This window comes from Gobius niger (assembly GCF_951799975.1).
Source record: "Gobius niger genome assembly, chromosome: 11".
NCBI lineage: Eukaryota > Metazoa > Chordata > Actinopteri > Gobiiformes > Gobiidae > Gobius > Gobius niger.
In genome coordinates this window covers 2,182,416-2,201,758 of record NC_136862.1, presented here as the reverse complement: position 1 = coordinate 2,201,758, position 19,343 = coordinate 2,182,416, and the positions used below count along the sequence as shown (strand labels likewise).

The 19,343-nt window shown below is 43.3% G+C and overlaps 1 protein-coding gene across 1 annotated transcript; it reads right to left on the bottom strand.

Annotated features, from left to right (window-relative positions):
• Window positions 1–2,126: 2,126 nt before the first annotated feature.
• bckdk (branched chain ketoacid dehydrogenase kinase) lies at window positions 2,127–18,979 on the bottom strand (the record flags this gene model as incomplete). The annotated part of the gene is made up of 11 exons (XM_079565666.1): window positions 18,563–18,979; window positions 14,985–15,053; window positions 13,496–13,606; window positions 12,858–12,905; window positions 11,145–11,264; window positions 9,742–9,840; window positions 6,900–6,973; window positions 5,505–5,633; window positions 5,116–5,205; window positions 3,311–3,469; window positions 2,127–2,271 (listed from the first exon to the last, which is right to left on the bottom strand). The coding sequence occupies exons 1-11, from the start codon at window positions 18,791–18,793 to the stop codon at window positions 2,127–2,129; spliced, it is 1,275 nt and encodes a 424-aa protein (XP_079421792.1). The 5' UTR covers window positions 18,794–18,979.
• Window positions 18,980–19,343: the final 364 nt, after the last annotated feature.

Below are 19,343 nucleotides of genomic sequence, written 5' to 3'. Positions count from 1 at the left end.
AGTAAATACTACGCCGACAGGAAAGGCGAAGGCAGAGAGGGTTACTGTGCATCCAATTATACAACGTAAAAAAAATGTTTTCACTCAAACTTGGCTGTAAATACTGTTTAAAGTGACGTTAGCCCGCAGTTAGCTTTGCCCGTTAGCATGTTAGCTTCTCCTTCGTGATTCTATCAGTGTGTATTGCTTTCTCCGGACCGGTGGCAGTCAAGTTCTGGTCAGAGACACCAGGGGGCGATGAAAGACCCTCCAATCCTCCCATAAACACTTGTATCACCCCCACAGGGACTACGGGGAGGATTTATTAAGGTAAACACGTTACTTAGTACTGCTTTAAAAAGTACTCTCTGATTTGTGTAATAATGTTTCTCAAAATCATGTTGGGGGCCAGAGGTTCTGTGTGACGTTGCCTCCCCCTGCCTTAAATCCAGGTTCTACGACAGAATCGAGTCGAATCTAAGGCTTTTCAGGCCGGTTTAAGGCGAGACGCTGCAGGAGGAGGAAACGTGAAATGTGGGGCCTCGATTTGAAACTTTTGCTTTGATTTACTTCCATGTTTTTATATAGAATTAAGGCGTTTAACCTCTTAACTCCCGCCTGAACCGAGAGCATTTTCCCCAGTTCAGCTTCACCCAAATCCTGTGGGCCAGTGTAACACCTCATTTGAAAGACCGACAAAACTAAATGGATCTTTTTCATCACATAAGATTTTTTTTCATCACTTTTTTTGTTGGGCAGTCGACTCATTTTTGTCAAATTTTAGTGACTGTCACTTTTTCGTCAAATTTTTCGATTTTTTTGGTCAATTTTTGGTCACTTAGTCAAATTATTCCCATTTTTTGTCCATTTTTTCCTCAATTTTTGGCCAAATTTTTCTCACTTTTTCGTCCATTTTTTCGTCCATTTTTTCTCACTTTTTTGCCAAAAAATTCTCACTTTTTTGTCCATTTTTTCCTCAATTTTTCCTCAATTTTTTTGTCCATTTTTTCTCATTTTTTCGTCAAATTTTTCTCACTTTTTCCCCAAAATGTTCTCACTTTTTTGTCCATTTTTTCCCCACTTTGTCATTTTTTTCCTCAATTTTTGTCTCACGGTCTAAATTTTTCGCCAAATTTTTCTCACTTTTTTGTCCATTTTTTCTCACTTTTTTGCCAAAATTTTCTCACTTTTCCATTTTTTCTCAATTTTTCTGCATTTTTTCCCTAAATTTTTTGCCAAATTTTTCTCACTTTTTTGTCCATTTTGTGTCACTTTTTCGTCCGTTTTTTTCACACTTTTCTCACATTTTCATCCTCGTTTTCGTCAGTTTTGTTGCTACTTTCACACCTTTTTTCCAGAAGCTTTTAGATTGGGGTAAAGCTGGAGAAAAAGTGCTCGGTGGTTCAGGTGGGAGTTAAGAGGTTAATGGCCAAAAATGTACGACATCATCAGCCACGACAACTAAATAATAGAGCCGGGTCACAGAGTCACTTCCTGGATAAATCTCAGAGAATAAAACAGCGTAAATACATTTTGACTCCAAGACGTTAAGGTGAAAACTAGAAAGATGGACGTTTTTCCTGCAGCGTCTCGTCTTTAGGAAAGAATCGAGAATCGGGGACAGAGAGCGAGTCCTGGGCCCACAGTAATCGCTCACAAAAGGCTATAGAGTCAGATCCTTCACTTTTCATAGTTTACTCCGTGATCTTTTTGAAATGAAAACACATGTTGGTCACGATGGCGGAGCCGCTCGCCGCCGCCGCCGCCGCCGCCCAGCCCCACACGCACAAAAACATCGAGAACTCGTCAGTCGTGGAGTCGAAAGCACCTGGAGTCTCCCAAGTCCGTCAGATCCTTCAGTAACATCGTCATTATGGAGTGGAAAGTTCATATCACAGTCCCAAAAAAACAGAAAACAAAACCCAGAGCTTCGATAAAACTGAAGCCCCGCCTCCTCTTCCTCCTCCTCCACAGCTTCAGAAAATCACATGCACTTAGTCCGAATGAAGACGCCTCCTAAAGGTTTAGAAACACATGCCGAAAAGGGGTACAAAACAAAACAAAAACAAAAAAAAGAAAAGAACAACAGCTAACATAGCTCATAATCAGTCTAAGGCAGAATCTGAGTCCACAGTGAGGGGGAGGAGCTACACCCTGAAGCTCTCGCCTTTGCCGTCGATGTGGCGCAGGCGCAGGTACACGTCTGTGCCGATGCCCTGCATGGACTGGATGGACAGGGAGCCCCCCAGGTACTCGGCGTAGGCTCTGGAGGTGGGCAGCCCGAAGCCGAACCTGGGACAGAGAGAAGGCACTTTAGAAACGTCCACTGGAGGGACAGGTCAGTTAAAGACACACTTAGAAACATCCACTGGAGGAACAGGTCAGTTAAAGAGACACTGAGGAACTTCCACTGGAGGGACAGGTCACTTAAAGAGACACTGAGCAACTTCCACAAGGTCGAACAGTTCACTTAAAAGACACACTGAACTGTTTCTCCAGTGGAAGTTGCTCAGTTTACTTAAAGAGACACGGAGCAACTTCCACTAGAGTGCGGGACGAACAGTTCAGTTTACTTAGAGACACTAAGTAAACTGAACTGATATTTGGCCGATTTTTCCAAAAGTCTGGTCTGTAATGCTGTTAGCATTAGCATTCAGCTAAAACTAGCTCAGTGATCGAAGTCTCCTCACAGCAGTTTCAATATTTTAGTCGACAAAGTGAACCCTGTACTAAACCTTAGTCTTGATTTTAGTCAAAATTATATTTTTGTGACTAAAACTAAATTCAGTTTTTCATGAGACTAAAATGTCAGGATATTTTAGTCGACTAAAGTTAAGACTAAATACAAATAAAAAGACTAAAATCATCCAAACTTCTATTGTCTGTTTCCATGATCTGAGGCTCTTTCAGACTCTCAGCCAAAGGAGCAGAAACGTAAAGCAGAGGAACGACATTAAATATGATCAGAATTAATATTAGAAAAGTTAAGTCCACTAAATTTACTTGCAATTTTAGTCGAATAAAACTAGACGAAAATTGAATTACATTTTCATCAAAACACTAAAACTAAATTAATATTTGTTGTCAAAATGAACACTGGTTCAGTGAAACTAACTTCATAGCGATGTTTCTCCCCTGAGGCCTGGGGGGTTTGAGGCCTGGGGGGTTTGAGGAAACGCAACTTTCCAAGACAAAAACAGGAGTCTGTCACACCGGAGATATCGGCTTTTATGGCCGACGGACCGGCCCACAGACCGGCCGACGGACCGGCCCACAGACAGACAGGCCGCCCTGTCGTCTCTGTAAACAGACTCTCTCGGGGGGGCCGTACCCGTGCATGGGCCCCGACTGGTTCCCGCTGTTGGTGATGTTGTTGAAGAGGTTGTTCATCATGCGCGGGTCCTGAGCGCTCTCCTCCGCCGTGCTGAAGTGATAATCCATCACTTTGTCCAGGATGTGGTGCGGGATCCCCCCCCCACGGTCCGAGATCCTGCCCCCACAACACAACAACACACCGTTCAGAAGAAGAAGACTTTCAGGCTGCAGGAAACGGGAAATACAGACACCAATCTGAAAACTTCTGCTGCAGATCATGGACAGAAATGAGTCTGTGGTAAAGTGAGCACAGGCCAGCTCTGAAATCAAAAACTAGTTTATTTAAAAACTAAACCAGGTCAAAACTCCCTTCAAAACAAATCTGTGTCACAAATATATTTCGTTGCTGGAAAAAAAAACAGCAATTTGGGCCATTTTGAAAAAGCCTTATTGTTTTAAAACATAAAATGACAAAAACAAAACATTCTCATATTTCTGCCAGTGATCCACAGCAGAAGTTTCAGATTGACGCCTCTACATTTGTCGGGGTAGGAAACGTCAGGCCCGGGGGCCAAATCCGGCCCTCCAGCTTAGAAGAAGTGAACACACATTAGGTCATATCTCATGTACAGCACTGGCAAGAGTCAAACTGATTTAACCCTTTAACTCCCACCGGAACCGAGCACATTTTCTCCAGTTTGGCTTTACCCCAATCCAAAAGCTTCTGGAAAAAAGCTGTGAAAATAGTGACAGAACGGAGACGAAAACAATGATGGAAATGTGACAAAAAAAGTGAGAAAACATTGACAAAAAATGACAATGTGACAAAAAATGGACCAAAAAATTACAAAAAAAGATAGAGTGTTGAAAAAGTGCCAAAAATGACAAAAAGTTACAAAATAAAAATAAAAAATTATGGAAAAAGAATCTGATGACGTGAGGAAAAAGATCCATTTAGATGAGTTTTGTAGGTCTTAGCTTTCAAATGAGGCGTTACACTGGCCTACAGGATTTGGGTAAAGCTGAACTGGAGAAAATGCTCTCGGTTCAGGCGGGAGTTAAGAGGTTAAACGGAGAAAATAAGATTTACAAACATTTCATGGGAATTGGACTAAAAGGAGAAAATATTTAATCAATTTCAGCCTAAACTGCAGCTCAATCTTCCATCATTTGGTATTTGATGAACTTGTGCTGTAATTGTTGAGCCATGTCAGAAGTTTTCCTGATTTCATTCAGAATTCCAATTTAAAGCTTTTTCATTTTTAATTTAAAGAGGGGGTGTTCTGCTTTTTTCAGTCCCATAGCACCAGTCTATATCACACTACAATGATGACAAGCCTTCTGTTGGTCTGTAAATGCAGTAAATTAGAATAACTGCCTTGTATAAAATGTCTCTCTCAAAATGGCTGTAGTGAATGTCTTGAAATAGGCCTCTGTCTCTTTAAGAACCTCTGAGCCTTTAGACACGCCCCCTCCACACGCTGTCTGTGGCATCAGTGGGGAGGGGGTTCTGCTGAGGAGCAGTGGTCGGTTACTCGGCTGGTGACCAAAGCTCGGAGGCGTCTCCAGGAGGTGGGGGCGTTCCTAGGAGGACTCAGGCAAACCTATCCCTAAAATGGCCGCCATCAGAGTTTTTACAGATTACTCAGAAATACGTGAATGTGCCAAGGCAACACTTCAGCCATGTTTTTAATGAGGGAGAGACAGAATAACATGATGGAAAGCTTGAAAAAGTCAATTTTGCATAACACCCCCCCTTTAAGACCTTGATTTTAATGCCCTGAGGAAGTTCTCTCTGGTCGCCCTCGCCGCCGCACTCACCTGATGACGAAGTCGATGTTGTTGTTGGCGATGGTCACCACCACGTCGGGGACGTTGTAGGGCGTGTCCAGGTGGCTCTCCATGGTGGCCCTGCGGGGACAGGTCAGCGGGTCACAGGTCAGCGGGTCACAGGTGAAGGGGTCACAGGTCAGCGGGTCACAGGTGAAGGGGTCACAGGTGAGCGGGTCACAGGTGAAGGGGTCACAGGTGAAGGGGTCACAGGTCAGCGGGTCACAGGTCAGCGGGTCACAGGTGAAGGGGTCACAGGTCAGCGGGTCACAGGTCAGCGGGTCACAGGTGAAGGGGTCACAGGTGAAGGGGTCACAGGTGAAGGGGTCACAGGTGAAGGGGTCACAGGTGAAGGGGTCACACAGGCGGCTCGGACTCACCTCATGGCGTTCTTCAGCAGCTCGGGCAGGATGTAGTCCAGGGGCAGCGGGATGAAGGGGAAGCGCGCCGCCACGTGCCCGTTGATGCGGACGCGAGGGGAGTTCCCGTACTGGTGCTCGCACAGACGCCTGAAGCACAACCACAGACAGAGCTCAGCAGACGACACACACACACAACATACACAACACACACAACACACAAATGCCTTTAGCTTAGCTTTAGCAGACTGATGCTAAGGTTAAAACTAACTCAAAAAGACACAGCATGCCCATATCCACTAAAGGTCAGCACACACTACACCATTTTTCTAGTCTTAAACGATTTATATAGACTGGGGGGTTAAACACTACACGACTGGATTCAGGTGGATTATAGAACGTCTGGGGGTTCACACTGATGTTATGACACAGCACATCTGTCGTCTCTACCGCCTCATTTCTCCTCCGGCTTCCAAAACTGACCCCAAATCCGCAAAGACAGGCCTGTGTTTGTGAGCAGGAAAACGTGTGTGTCCCGATTGGTCAACGGTGTCAACAATGTCACAACACCGCAGAGCTAGGCTAACGCTACTACGAAGCTTCACCTGGGCTATAGTTCTGTCACATGGAGATAAAAGTGTGCGATAGGAAGAAGCGGGACGTGTTTCACTGGATTTAATAAGAAAAGGCGAGGGAGGAGGAAGTGGAGGGAGGCGAGCCGCTGGTGCCGAGGGTTTAATGACCAAATAATAAGCTCCACTTTACATGCGTCTGAGCGTAATCTGAGCCTTGATGTTGATGAGCAGGTGACTCTGAAAGTCGTCTCCTCTGAGACTTTTATGCACGAGTTTATTCACATTTCTGCTGCAAAATGTACCACGACTGTTCAGATCAGGTTTAGTTTAGCTCCATTTATCCTGCAATCTCACATTTTTACTAATATAAATAATACGCAGCCTATATATATACATAAAAAAATAAAAAACGCTTATGAGAGATTAATTCATGAAATTGCTCATGGTTTTTTTCAACCCTGTCCTGAAGGAGAGAAGTTAACCCGAGCAAAACCACTGCTTGTAGCCGATACCCAATAACGTTTCCCAGTATCAGCTCTGATATCCCATATACACCAGTATCGGGTCGGTATCGGGGTCGGTGGTATCGGGTCGGCGCCTCCCCAGCCTCCAGGGAAAAACGGTCTGAATATCTGACTCTAAACTCCGGTTACTCAGAAAGCTCCTCCTGTGTTGGAGTCGGTGGGTTCTGTGTTTGTGCGGCGCGATAAGCTCGCTGTGTAAACACCGTTGATAAGGCGTATCTGACTCCGGGTGTCAAACAGGAGCGTTATCTGCCGACCCCCGACCTCTGACCCCTGACCTCTGACCTGACACCGTGAGAACCAGCAGCAGAACTCACCGAGCAAAGTCCACCCACTTCTCGATGATCCTTTTGGGGGAGAGACGTCGGCAGATGATGCCCACGAAGTCGGGCTGGAAAGAGACATTAAGATACTTTCATTAATCTTTTTCTCCAGCTTTACCCAAATCTAAAAGCTTCTTGACTGGAGCTTACAGCCAATAGGTCAGTGTAACGCCTCATTTGAAAGCTAAGACCTGCAAAACCTACACTTAAGCTGCACCAGTTCTATTGGTGAGAAGCTTGTGGAAGGAAATCCTAAACGTTTGACCCACAGTTTAAAGACAATGCTGCCAAATATTAATATTAAACACTTAAACCATGTAGAAAATTCAGTCTCTCATTCTTCTTCTTAAGCAAATAGAAATAATTATAAAAATTCTAATTGATCTGAAGAAAGTAAATTCGTGTTTCATGTCAGTGCAATGTTTATTCATCTCTGTAGAGAAATGAGCTCTGCATTTGACCCGTCCTCAGTGTCACATGGGGCGACCTGTAGGAGCCGTGAGCTCCAGCGTGGGCGGCGCTCGGGGACCCGTCTCCAGATGTGGAGCCGGGCTGGTGGTCAGAAACACCTGGCTGGAGGATTCACCTATTGCACATGTTTTAGCCACTAACCTAAGCAGACACAAGAACACACAGAAAGGCCCCGTCCAGGTGGGAATCGAACCCGGGACCTTCGAACCACTTTTAACCACTTAACTGCCACCTGAGGGTTAACAGTTATTTACATCCAAATCTCTAACCCCGGCTCACATTAACTCCGGTCCGGGTCCGGTCCTGATCCGGGTTTGCCCCAAACTACCACTCACAGTGAGTCTGACACTGAGGCTCCGCCGGCTCCGGCGCCAGACGCTGCTCCAGGCACAGAAACGGCGCTCGCGAGAACAGACGTGAGAAGTGCCCGTTTGGAGCGAGTTTACGTGATGATTATTCCCGTGTATACGTAGTTTTTGTAACATAAGCTGCATTTGCCAGAAAAACGACTCTCCCCAGTGAAGTGGAGGCTTTAACTCACTCCTGCCCCCGTGTCACTGGTGATGGAGAAACGTTTACATTTACCACGTTACGCGCGAGTACAGGTGGTAAACCAGACCAAGCAGAGCGATTTTATTTTGAAATACACCGGCTCTTCTTTCCTCACGGGACCTGACTTCCTGCTTGGCTCGTGTTTTTCTGTCAGCTTGATCCGCTGGGGCTCCGGGCTCTTCTTGTGGATTCTTTCCGTTGCCGCCGGACGGCCTCGGGAGCCGGACCCGGACTTCGCGGAGCAGTGTGAGTCTGCAACACTGGTTTTAATGACTTTCTAAGTTCGCGGATGCCGTACCGGACCTTAACCGGATTTAATGTGAGCCGGGGGTAAGCGAATCGACTGGAGCTTACAGCCTGTGTGCCAGTGTGACGCCTCATTTGAAAGCCAAGACCTTCTAGTTTCTAAAAATACGCAAGAGATCTGTGTGAGTGAAACAACTTACGCTACATTTGCCGTTCTTAACCCTAATTATATCCTGATTAGGGTTCGTTAACCCCAACCCTCACCCCCTGATCAGGGAGGGAGGGCGCAGGTAACAGGTTAAATAAGACAGATATTGGACGAGAAACCTAGGAGATGTCAGTCTTCTTGAAAAGGACTTTTAAATGTTTGACCAGCTGCGTCTGTTTTGGCCTCATGGTGAGACGTCACTGAGGCTCTGGAGGGTCTGAGGTTCAGTTTGGGACAGTCCAGCTGCTCCAAACTCAAACTAACACCTTCAGCAGAGGCTCAGGGCTGTTGTATCTACAGTATGGTAACCCGAGCGCCCCCTATGGACAGAGCTGTTGTATCTACAGTATGGTAACCTGAGCGCCCCCTGTTGCATCTACAGTGTGGTAACCTGAGCGCCCCCTGTTGCATCTACAGTGTGGTAACCTGAGCGCCCCCTGTTGCATCTACAGTGTGGTAACCTGAGCGCCCCCTGTTGCATCTACAGTGTGGTAACCTGAGCGCCCCCTGTTGCATCTACAGTGTGGTAACCTGAGCGCCCCCTGTTGTATCTACAGTGTGGTAACCTGAGCGCCCCCTATGGACAGAGCTGTTGTATCTACAGTATGGGAACCTGAGCGCCCCCTATGGACAGAGCTGTTGTATCTACAGTATGGGAACCTGAGCGCCCCCTATGGACAGAGCTGTTGTATCTACAGTATGGTAACCTGAGCGCCCCCTATGGACAGAGCTGTTGTATCTACAGTATGGTAACCTGAGCGCCCCCTGTGGACAGAGCTGTTGTATCTACAGTATGGTAACCTGAGCGCCCCCTATGGACAGAGCTGTTGTATCTACAGTATGGTAACCTGAGCGCCCCCTATGGACAGAGCTGTTGTATCTACAGTATGGTAACCTGAGCGCCCCCTATGGACAGAGCTGTTGTATCTACAGTATGGTAACCTGAGCGCCCCCTGTGGACAGAGCTGTTGTATCTACAGTATGGTAACCTGAGCGCCCCCTGTTGTATCTACAGTGTGGTAACCTGAGCGCCCCCTGTTGTATCTACAGTATGGTAACCTGAGCGCCCCCTGTGGACAGAGCTGTTCTATCTACAGTATGGTAACCTGAGCGCCCCCTGTGGACAGAGCTGTTGCATCTACAGTGTGGTAACCTGAGCGCCCCCTGTTGTATCTACAGTATGGTAACCTGAGCGCCCCCTATGGACAGAGCTGTTGTATCTACAGTATGGTAACCTGAGCGCCCCCTGTTGTATCTACAGTATGGTAACCTGAGCGCCCCCTGTTGTATCTACAGTATGGTAACCTGAGCGCCCCCTATGGACAGGTGTTTGTCCAGCGTTCTTGCGGCGTGACGTACGTTGTCCTCGTGCAGAGCCAGGTGGTGCGTGGCCAACATGCGGATCCCGAGCCGCGAGCAGAGCGTCGTGTCCAGGAAACTGCGGATGATGCTCTCGTCCTGCAGCACAAACAGAAAAACTTTATTTAGACCTAGTCCAGACAAGAGACAATCAACTAACAAAGTCACAAGTATTTCTGATCAGACCTTTTTACTTTTGCTCAGCGACATTTCAAAGATACGTATAATTGTGGCACTAAAAGAGATTTATTTCCAGTTGTAAAATTGGATGGAAATTAGCTTCAGCTACAATCCTGCATTTGAGTATATTGTACTTTTATAAATGCATTTACATCATAAGACTTTGTCATTTTTAAATCGTGTTCTGGTCTTAATGTTCTTTAATCTCTTAACTCCCGCCTGAACGTCAGATTTTTTTCCATAATTTTTTTGTTGGGGATTAAACTCATTTTTGTAAGTTTTTTTTGTCATGTTTTCGTCCATTTTTTATCACATTTGTGTCATTTTTTGTCAATCTTTTTGTCACATGTCATTTTTTAGTCATTTTTTGGTCCGTTTTTGGTCAATTTTTTATCACATTTGTCATTTTTTTGTCATTTGTCAAATTTGTCTTTTTTTCCTGTCAATTTATCACATTTTTGTCACTTTTTCATCAATTTTTCGTCTTTTTTGTCAATGTTTTCTCCCTTTTTTGTCACATTTCCATCATTGTTTTCGTCTCAGTTTTGTTGCTATTTTCACAGCTTTTTTCCAGAAGCTTTTGGATTGGGGTAAAGCCAAACTGGAGAAAATGTGCTCGGTTCAGGTGGGAGTTAAGGGGTTAAAGTGAAGGTGTGTGTGTGAAGCAGAATCAGCATCAAAAGCCTCCAAACGTTCACTTTAAGTTCACTCCAACACGGTCTCATTACAGTAAAAGTACTGATAAAGTACTTTGACCGACGCGGATCCAGATGAGGACGGAAACATTAAACATTACACCGGACGAGTCAATCATTCTGTCCCAAACTGGGTCCAAAAAGTCAGAGGTTTTCCAGATGAACCACCGGCTCCGCCTGCAGGTCCACGGCTTCTGCTCAAAGTGACTTTATCTGAGATGTTTCTGCAGCAACAATGAAACTCCCACACAGATGTTCCCCTGTATGAGTGACCTTCAGGCACGGCTGCACTTGGAGACGGTAATCCACACCTTCAGACCACTTGGCTGGATTCACCCCCGTGTGACCCCCGTGTGACCCCCGTGTGACCCCCGTGTGACCCCCACTTCACTGCCTGTGCACTTTCAGATCCACAGTCAGACGTGTGAGCTTCTGCTGGGTTTCTGTCGTGTTTGCACAGTTATGATGTTTTATTTTGAAGGCCCAGTGAGAAACATGAGCTCATGGAGAAACTCAGACTCTTCTGACCTGGATGTGTTTGCGACTCTCTCTGAAGCCCTGGGCCAACATGGTGACCACGTCTTTGTGGTCGTCCAGCAGCTGCTGCACCAGTTTACAGAAACGCGCCTCCGCGTCCTGGTCCGTGATCTGAACACACAGAAAACACACTTTACAGACACTCCTGCAAACGCACTCACTGTCAGAGACACGGCCTTTACTCAAGTAAGAGCAATAAAAGTACTTGAGTAAATGCTACTCGAGTACTGTGAGTGACTGACTCATGTTTCATCAGTGACAAAAATAATGAGACAAAACATTGAAAACATTTTTCCAAGTAAACATGAACAATTAAACAACAAAAATACATTTTCTAAATGTCAAAATGAAGCTTTTTGGATGAAGAGGTGAAACGACCTACACTTCCACAGTACAGACGGTGACTCAAGAACCTTCATCTGAGGTCAGGGTTCACACAGGCAGAAGAAAGTCAAACGTAGCTTTCCACCACCGAGTATGGAGTGAATGTACAACTGTCTCATGTAAAGCGCTTTGTGACTATATGTCTGTGAAAGGCGCTATATAAATAAAGATCTTCTTCTTCAAACTTTTTACGGAATTTTAATGCCACAAACGCAGACAAGAAGAACAGATTTCATTTAACATTCAAAAAAAGAGGAAAGAACCGAGTTTAGCCACAGCTGGACATGTTTGATCTTGTACAGAAAAAATATACTGAGGAATGTCATCATTTTCAAATAACTTTAGATCTTAAGAATGACATTCCAAACTGACCGAAATGGTGTCCATTTTAAAGTTAAAGGGGTCGACTTGTGGAACAAATTCAACGATGATCTTGAGGAGCAATTCCATTCATTATTTCAAAAAAACAGTTTAAAACTTAAATTTTTGAGAAATATAAAAAAAATGCTTAAGAAAATGTGGTTAAGTTAAGCTCGTGCGTTACTGTTGTGCATTAATTGTGAACAGAGAAACAAACAAGCATTTGTATTTACAATTTACCATCTTTTTATTTTAGAAAAGGAGAAATATGTGTACTGTATATGTGTGTATGTATAAGTATATATATAATGTATACATTTGTTTTTTGTAACGTCTTTGATGGGTAGATGTTGTTTTGTAGTTTTGTAAATAGGGCAAAATAAGCCACGGCTTCAGCTGCACCTTCTCGGTTTCCCGCCTTGGCTGTGATGAATTTGCAGAACATGCATTTTGTTTTATGTTTTGTAACCGAATAAACCTTCATTCATTCATTCATTCATTCATTCATTCATTCATTCATTCATTCATTCATTCATTCATTCATTCATTCATTCATTCATTCATTCATTCATTCATTCATTCATTCATTCATTCATTCATTCATTCATTCCCTTTTAATGACATTCAAGGTGTTGATTTTTGCACAATTAATTTAATGACTTTTTTAATGCTCCACGGAAACCCTGAAGGTGGAAAACTCCTGTACGACTGAGAGTAAACCTTCATTCTGTCTGTAAGCTCTGAGTTACTATTTATTATTCAAGTAAGAAACAGATACTTCAGTAAAATATTAAAGTACTGTATGCAGAGTACAGTTACTTCAAAAAGTTACTGAACTAACCTCTGTCCAAGTGAGACACAAAAAACCCTAAATCTCGACCAAAATGAGGCTAACCCCCCCGTGAGAACTCGCCCCCCCCCCGTGAGGACCCGCCCCCCCCGGCCGTGTGGGGCACTCACCTGAGGGAAGTCGCTCACCATGTGGTAGGCTCGGATGTACAGCTCATGCTGCAAAACACAGAGAGAGGAATGTTGTTGACTCGGGGAACGGGGTCAGAGGTCACCACGAGACACGGTTCAGAGCGTTTCCACAGAGTCAGAGCTTTTCAACACCATTTCAAAGCCCAGATCAGACACGACGGGACGAAAAAAAAGACCAAAGCTTCATCTGAACGTGTTTGAGATCAGAACGATCGCGTCTCTGATGAACTTAAACCCGGTGAGCGCGCTCAGAAGGGCACTCAGGGGAAAGTCACGCTCGTCCTTAAACAGGTTTTACAACTTCATTATGTAACATCGGAGAGCGGTTTGGTCATTAATATACTTACAGTACACAGACTATGTGGACCGTTGACCGCACTGAGAGCGAACACAAACCCAGAAGTCAAGAAATAACAGCTCAGAGTTTCCCCACATGAAAACAAACGATGTTACGGGAGAGAAGAAGCTAAACATGCATGAAAAATCTATACTTTCATTTGATATTTTTCTAATTTTGAGCGCAATGAGATCTTATTCCTTTGCCTTTCTTGTGCCAGACTCTGCCCCCGCCCCCTCCCCCGTGTCTGACCCCAGAGGGGGGCACATGAGCCACGTACCACTTGCAGGATGGTGGGGTTGCAGCCGATGATGAAGGGCAGACTGCGGATGCCTTTGATGCGGTGGGCGATCCTCACGGGCAGCTCCTTGTGCAGGTATTTGGCACTGCTCTGTGGAGACACACAGGGTCCGACACACAGGGTCAGAGACACACACAGGGTCAGACACACACACACACAAACACACAGGGTCAGACACACACAAACACAAACACACAGACAGGGTCGATTCAGCCTTTAAAGGAAACAAACTGAACAATACCGTCTCCTCTCGTCTAAAACTGCTCAGCAAATATGTACATTATGTTCCTTTTCCTGAGGCTGAATCCAAACCAGACCACAGGCTTTTCCTATTTCCACATCATCTCCGTTAGTTCTGAAGGACACGACTGACAGTTACTATAAAAGAAATATCACACGGAAAACTGACCCTATGGAATAAGCTCCACCTCAAACCATGTCCAAATATCAGACAGTTTAAGTATCGATACAAAGAAAGGATATTCTCTAGGTTTGTATCTGAAGAAAGTATCTGACTTTTCATGTCCAGCTGTTGTAAACCAGATGTTGATCGGTAGGTGGTTTTCACAATGTGTCCCTGACCACTTGGATTTAGATCACAGAGCTCACATGATTGTTATGAGGAAGCCTAATGAGTAAGTAAGATACTGAGAGTACTTAAAGGGGTGGGACATTTTTGTCATTTGTCAAATTTGTGTATTTTTTTTCGTCCATTTTTTTTGTCACATTTTTTTCATTTTTTCTTCAATTTTTTAATCAATTTGTCATTTTTTTTATCAAATTTTTGTCTTTTTTTGTGGCATTTTTGTCACTTTTTCATAAAATTTGCCATTTTTTGTCACATTTTTTTGTCAATTTTTTTTTTATCATTTTTTTGTCATTTTTGATCAACTTTGTCATTTTTTTTAATTTTTTCGTCCATTTTTTTAAATCAATTTTTTGTCATTTTTTTTATCAAATTTGTCATTATTTGTGGCATTTTTGTGACATTTTTGCTACTTTTTCATCAATTTCTCTGTCAATGTTTTCTCACTTTTTTGTCACATTTCCATCATTGTTTTCGTCTCAGTTTTGTTGCTATTAAAGGGGTGGGACTAAATAAGTGTTTTCAGACAGTCTAATCCAAAATGTGCAAAAGGTAAAACAAAACAGTTTGTCCTAAGATGTAAATGTGTCGAGCTGCACATCTGATATTGAGCTCAGACTGTCTCAATCATGGCAGGTTGTTTTTTCAGTTCATTTAATCTGCTTGTTTGTGGTTTCATGATCCCAGAACCTCCTGCCTTTGAACAGAAACATGTTGTTCTGCTTACACTGCTGCGTTTTACTGATGTGACTTTCCTTTAAAGCGTCTTCAGTCTGATAAAAAGCAGAACTAGTGATTCTGAAACGTTTCGAAACAGTATTTGCTGTATACTTTCCCACCCTCTCCCCGGCAGAGGCTCGACAGTAAGACGTGTGAGATTACCAGGATGTGATGTCCGTCCGGAGACTTGCCCGAGTAAAGCAGCGTCGCCAACATCAAGCGCACCGACGGCTGCAGACACAGGAGGCACAATGTTTCACTCAAACACTTGATGAGGTTTATGAACGAGCCCAGTTCTACAGTCAAGCAGAAGAGAACAATGAGAAACAGAAATGTACCGTACACTCAGGACGACGGACAAAGAGAGCGTAACCTGACAAGTGACATTTTTAAGCCTCTAGTTGTTCAAAAACACAGAAACTAAGAAACAGGATCTTCTGTGCAGCTTTCTGTCTTATCTGGGCAAAGCTGCTGCCAGTTTTCATGTTTAGGCCTGATTTCTTTTCTAGTTTTATCCTGTTTGATGTTGTTTAGTCTTGATCTTGGTTAATCCTTGTTTAACCTCTTAACTCCCGCCTGAACCGAGAGGATCTTTTTCCTCGTCAGATTTTTTTCCCATCATTTTTTTGTTGGGTATTCAACTCATTTTTGTAACTGTCATTTTTTGTAAATTTTTTAAATCAATTTTTTATCACATTTTTGTAAGTTTTTTGTCACATTTTTTCATCAATTTTTATCACATTTGTAATTTTTTTGAAATTTTTTGTTAAATTTCAGTATTTTTTGTCGAATTGTCACTTTTTTTGGTCACATTTTTTTTCCATCAATTTTTATCTCATTTTCTGTAATTTGTTATTATTATTTTTGTCATTTTTTGGTCATTTTTTGTCACATTTTTTATTTTATTTTTTCGTCAATTTTTTATCACATTTGTTATTTTTTTGGTAATTTTTTTGTTATTTTGTGTCACATTTTTGTATTTTTTTTTGTCAAATTGTCACATTTTTTCGTCAACTTTTATCACATTTGTAATTTTTTTGAAATTTTCATTTTTTTTGTCAGATTGTCAATTTTTTTTCATTTTTTCATAAATTTTTATCACATTTTTCTGGTCATTTTCTGTCATTTTTTTTTCTTCAATTTTTGGTCAATTTTTTAATCAAGTTTTTGTAATTTTTTGTGACATTTTTGCCACTTTTTCATACATTTTTCGTCATTTTTTTGTTGCATTTCCATCATTGTTTCCGTCTCAGTTTTGTTGCTTTTTCACAGCTTTTCCCCAGAAGCTTTTGGAATGGGGTAAAGCCAAACTGGAGAAAATGTGCTCGGAGTTAAGGGGTTAATGTAAACTTATGGTGAACGTGAGTATGTGAATCTGAACCCCCACCGAGACCGAGCAAGGTCAAGGTTAACTTTATTTCTATCGCACATTCACGAAAGCACAGCCGCCCAAAGTGCTTCACATTAAATAGATAACAAAAATACAGAGCTTGAAATATCAAGAACAATGAAACAATGGACAAGGGTAGACTTAAAACGAGCACATTATATCCAGTTTGGCTTTACCCCAATCCAAAAGCTTTTCAAGAGTAGCAACAAAAAAAGCAATGAAAAGAAATATGAAAAAAGGTGGGGACAACAAGGCAACAATGTGAGGAAAAAGAGCTGTAAACTTTTAGATTTGGGTAAAGCCGAAGTGGAGAAAATGCACTTTGGGGTTAAGAGGTGAATCATGTGTTTTTCTGCTTCACTTCACACGGAATTATCCTGATTAAATCCTGATTCTGGCACATTTTGATCTTGATCCTGAAGCCTGGTGTTGCACGGAAGGACAAAACACTTCATCAGGTGGAACAACTGCTCCACATAATCTCGAACAAACAATCTAAAGATAAACAAACGCCTTCCTGTAAAACTGTGATATGACTTCAGTAATAAAAGCGGGTTTTCTCCTTTTGTCCGGGCAGAGCTGAGACTCAGAGCCCACATTCCGGGCCGAGGTCAGCGTTGTGTAACTCCGAAAATACTACAGTAACGCTGCAATGTCATGTGTACACAAAAGAGCCGCCATTGTCAAATAAAACCCCCGTCACTGCCGCCTCCGATAAACCCTGAACGGCTCCCGGGTCTGGGTGTTTGTTTCAGCGGTAGGAAGCGGCTCTGTTATCGGTGTGACGGAGGACTTCCACTGGACGACTGTAGCAGCTAGCAGCTAGCTTACAGGCTACGAGGACTAGCTTAACGGTCGGCATTTGGTGAGGGGCGGGGCTTGTCAAACATTACTACCGCATTAAAATAAATAATAATTAAATAATAAAAATAATAATTTGGTGATAGTAATAGTAAGAAATAAAAAGCTCATGCTAATAATGAAAAGAAAATCATAAAAAAAATAATAATCATAAAACCTAGCCAAAAACGACACCGAAACAAACGTTAGCGAGTACTGAGATGCCGTTAGGACCCGGGGCTAAAATATTTAGTCATCATTTTAGTCAAAGTGACATTATTCCTGCCTAAAATTGGACTAAACTAAATTAAAAGTTGTTTGATAGACAAAAGATACGACTAAAAATGTCCAGATATTTTCATCGACTAAAATACGACGAAATAAAAATGAAAAGAAGAGATTAAAAATCATTCAAACTTCCAATGACAGACTGAAAGAGCCTCATATCATTTACAACAAGTGCCAAAGAAACAGCTCTGAGCCTGGTCCATGTGGGAGAAGCTCCATGAAGCAGCGGACCTTGATTATATATGATTATAATAAATATAATAAATGCAAAGTCGACTAAATTCGTCTAAAATGTACTCGATTAAATGTATATGCAAATTTACTCGATTAAATTGATATGCAAATTTAGTCGAATTAATTTCTATGCAATTTTAGTCGATTAAATGTATATGCAAATGTAGTCAATTACATTTCTATGCAGAATTTTAATTAGATTAAATTTATATGCAATTTTGCAACAAAAAAAAAGTTAAAATATGTCAAAATGAACACTGGTCAGGATCCACGATAATCCTAGGATGATGATTTCTTATGTATCATGTAAAAGACACTCATTTCCTACATACACTTATGTTGAATGGCCTTTAATTAAACCACACATGGCTGAAATTATGATAAAAACAGCCATTGTCACAGATTCAGATGTTTATGTATTAGATATAGCTACATATTGACCCCTGGAAAAGGCTCCTGACCCACCAGTTGAGAACCACTGCTTTACTTTGTGCTCTACAAACGTGCCCCGTCCTGCCCCAACCTTCACCTGAAGTGAATTAATCAATTAACATGTCACAGCAGGTGCTTTGTGTTTGGAAAGAATCCCATTCTTACAGAACACCTGTAATTCATCCCTGACAAGCACTGACTAAAAAGTAAAGTAAGTAAAGTAAATTACAGAAAAACTAGAGAAAAGAGTATTTTCACATTTAACTCACTTTAATATTAAGTTTAATATGAACAATAACTCCAGTATTTTACATAAGAAAACATCATGTGGTTCATCTTTATCGTTTGGACCAGTGATTCACAAACAAATCCAAACTGCAATAATTATCCCTTTGATTTGGTCCTTGTTGTTTTAGAATCAGCTCATCTTTATCATCTTTATTATCTTTATTGTCTTTACTGTCATAATCTACAGCTCAAACCGAAGCCGTGCACGCTCGGACGAAATGCCCCGGTTTTACGGCGCCCGCGTGAGCGCTAGCTCCAGCCCCGGTACCTTCTCCGCAGAGACATCAATGGCTGACTGGTTGTAGAAGGATGTGACGGTCTTGGACCTCTCCCGGGCCAGCTCCGACAGGCCCTGCACGGACGTAGAGGAGCGCGGCCGGTGCTGGCGGTGCACCGGGGCCACGGGAGCCCGCAGGAACCTCCCGAGGCCCGGCGTGGCCCTGCGACACGACCCGCTCAGCATCTCCGCAGCTGCAGCCACAAAGCCCGGCGACGGCATCAGGGGAGCGCGGCCTCGACTGCACTAGCAGGCCATTATCCGGGCCGCAGCGGGCACAAAGGAGACCATCGTACAGGAGCCGGAGCCAGAGGAGCGGGGGCCACAGAAAGGGCTTTGTATGCGCGCTGACAGGGGCTGGGGCCGGGGCGGAGAGAGAGGGGACACCGGACAGGGCTGAGCCAATCCGGGAGCAGGAGGGAGGAGGAGGGAGGGGCGGCAGCATCAGTACTACAGTACACTGTACTACAGTACAGTACACACAGTACACCACAGGACAGGGCTGAGCCAATCCGGGAGGAGGAGGGAGGAGGAGGGAGGGGCGGCAGCATCAGTACTACAGTACACTGTACTACAGTACTACAGTACTACAGTACTACAGTACTAAAGTACACAGTACTCTACAGGACAGGGCTGAGCCAATCCGGGAGGAGGAGGGAGGAGGAGGGAGGGGCGGCAGCATCAGTACTACAGTACTACAGTACACTGTACTACAGTACTACAGTACACCACAGGACAGGAGGGGCGGCAGCATCAGTACTACAGTACTACA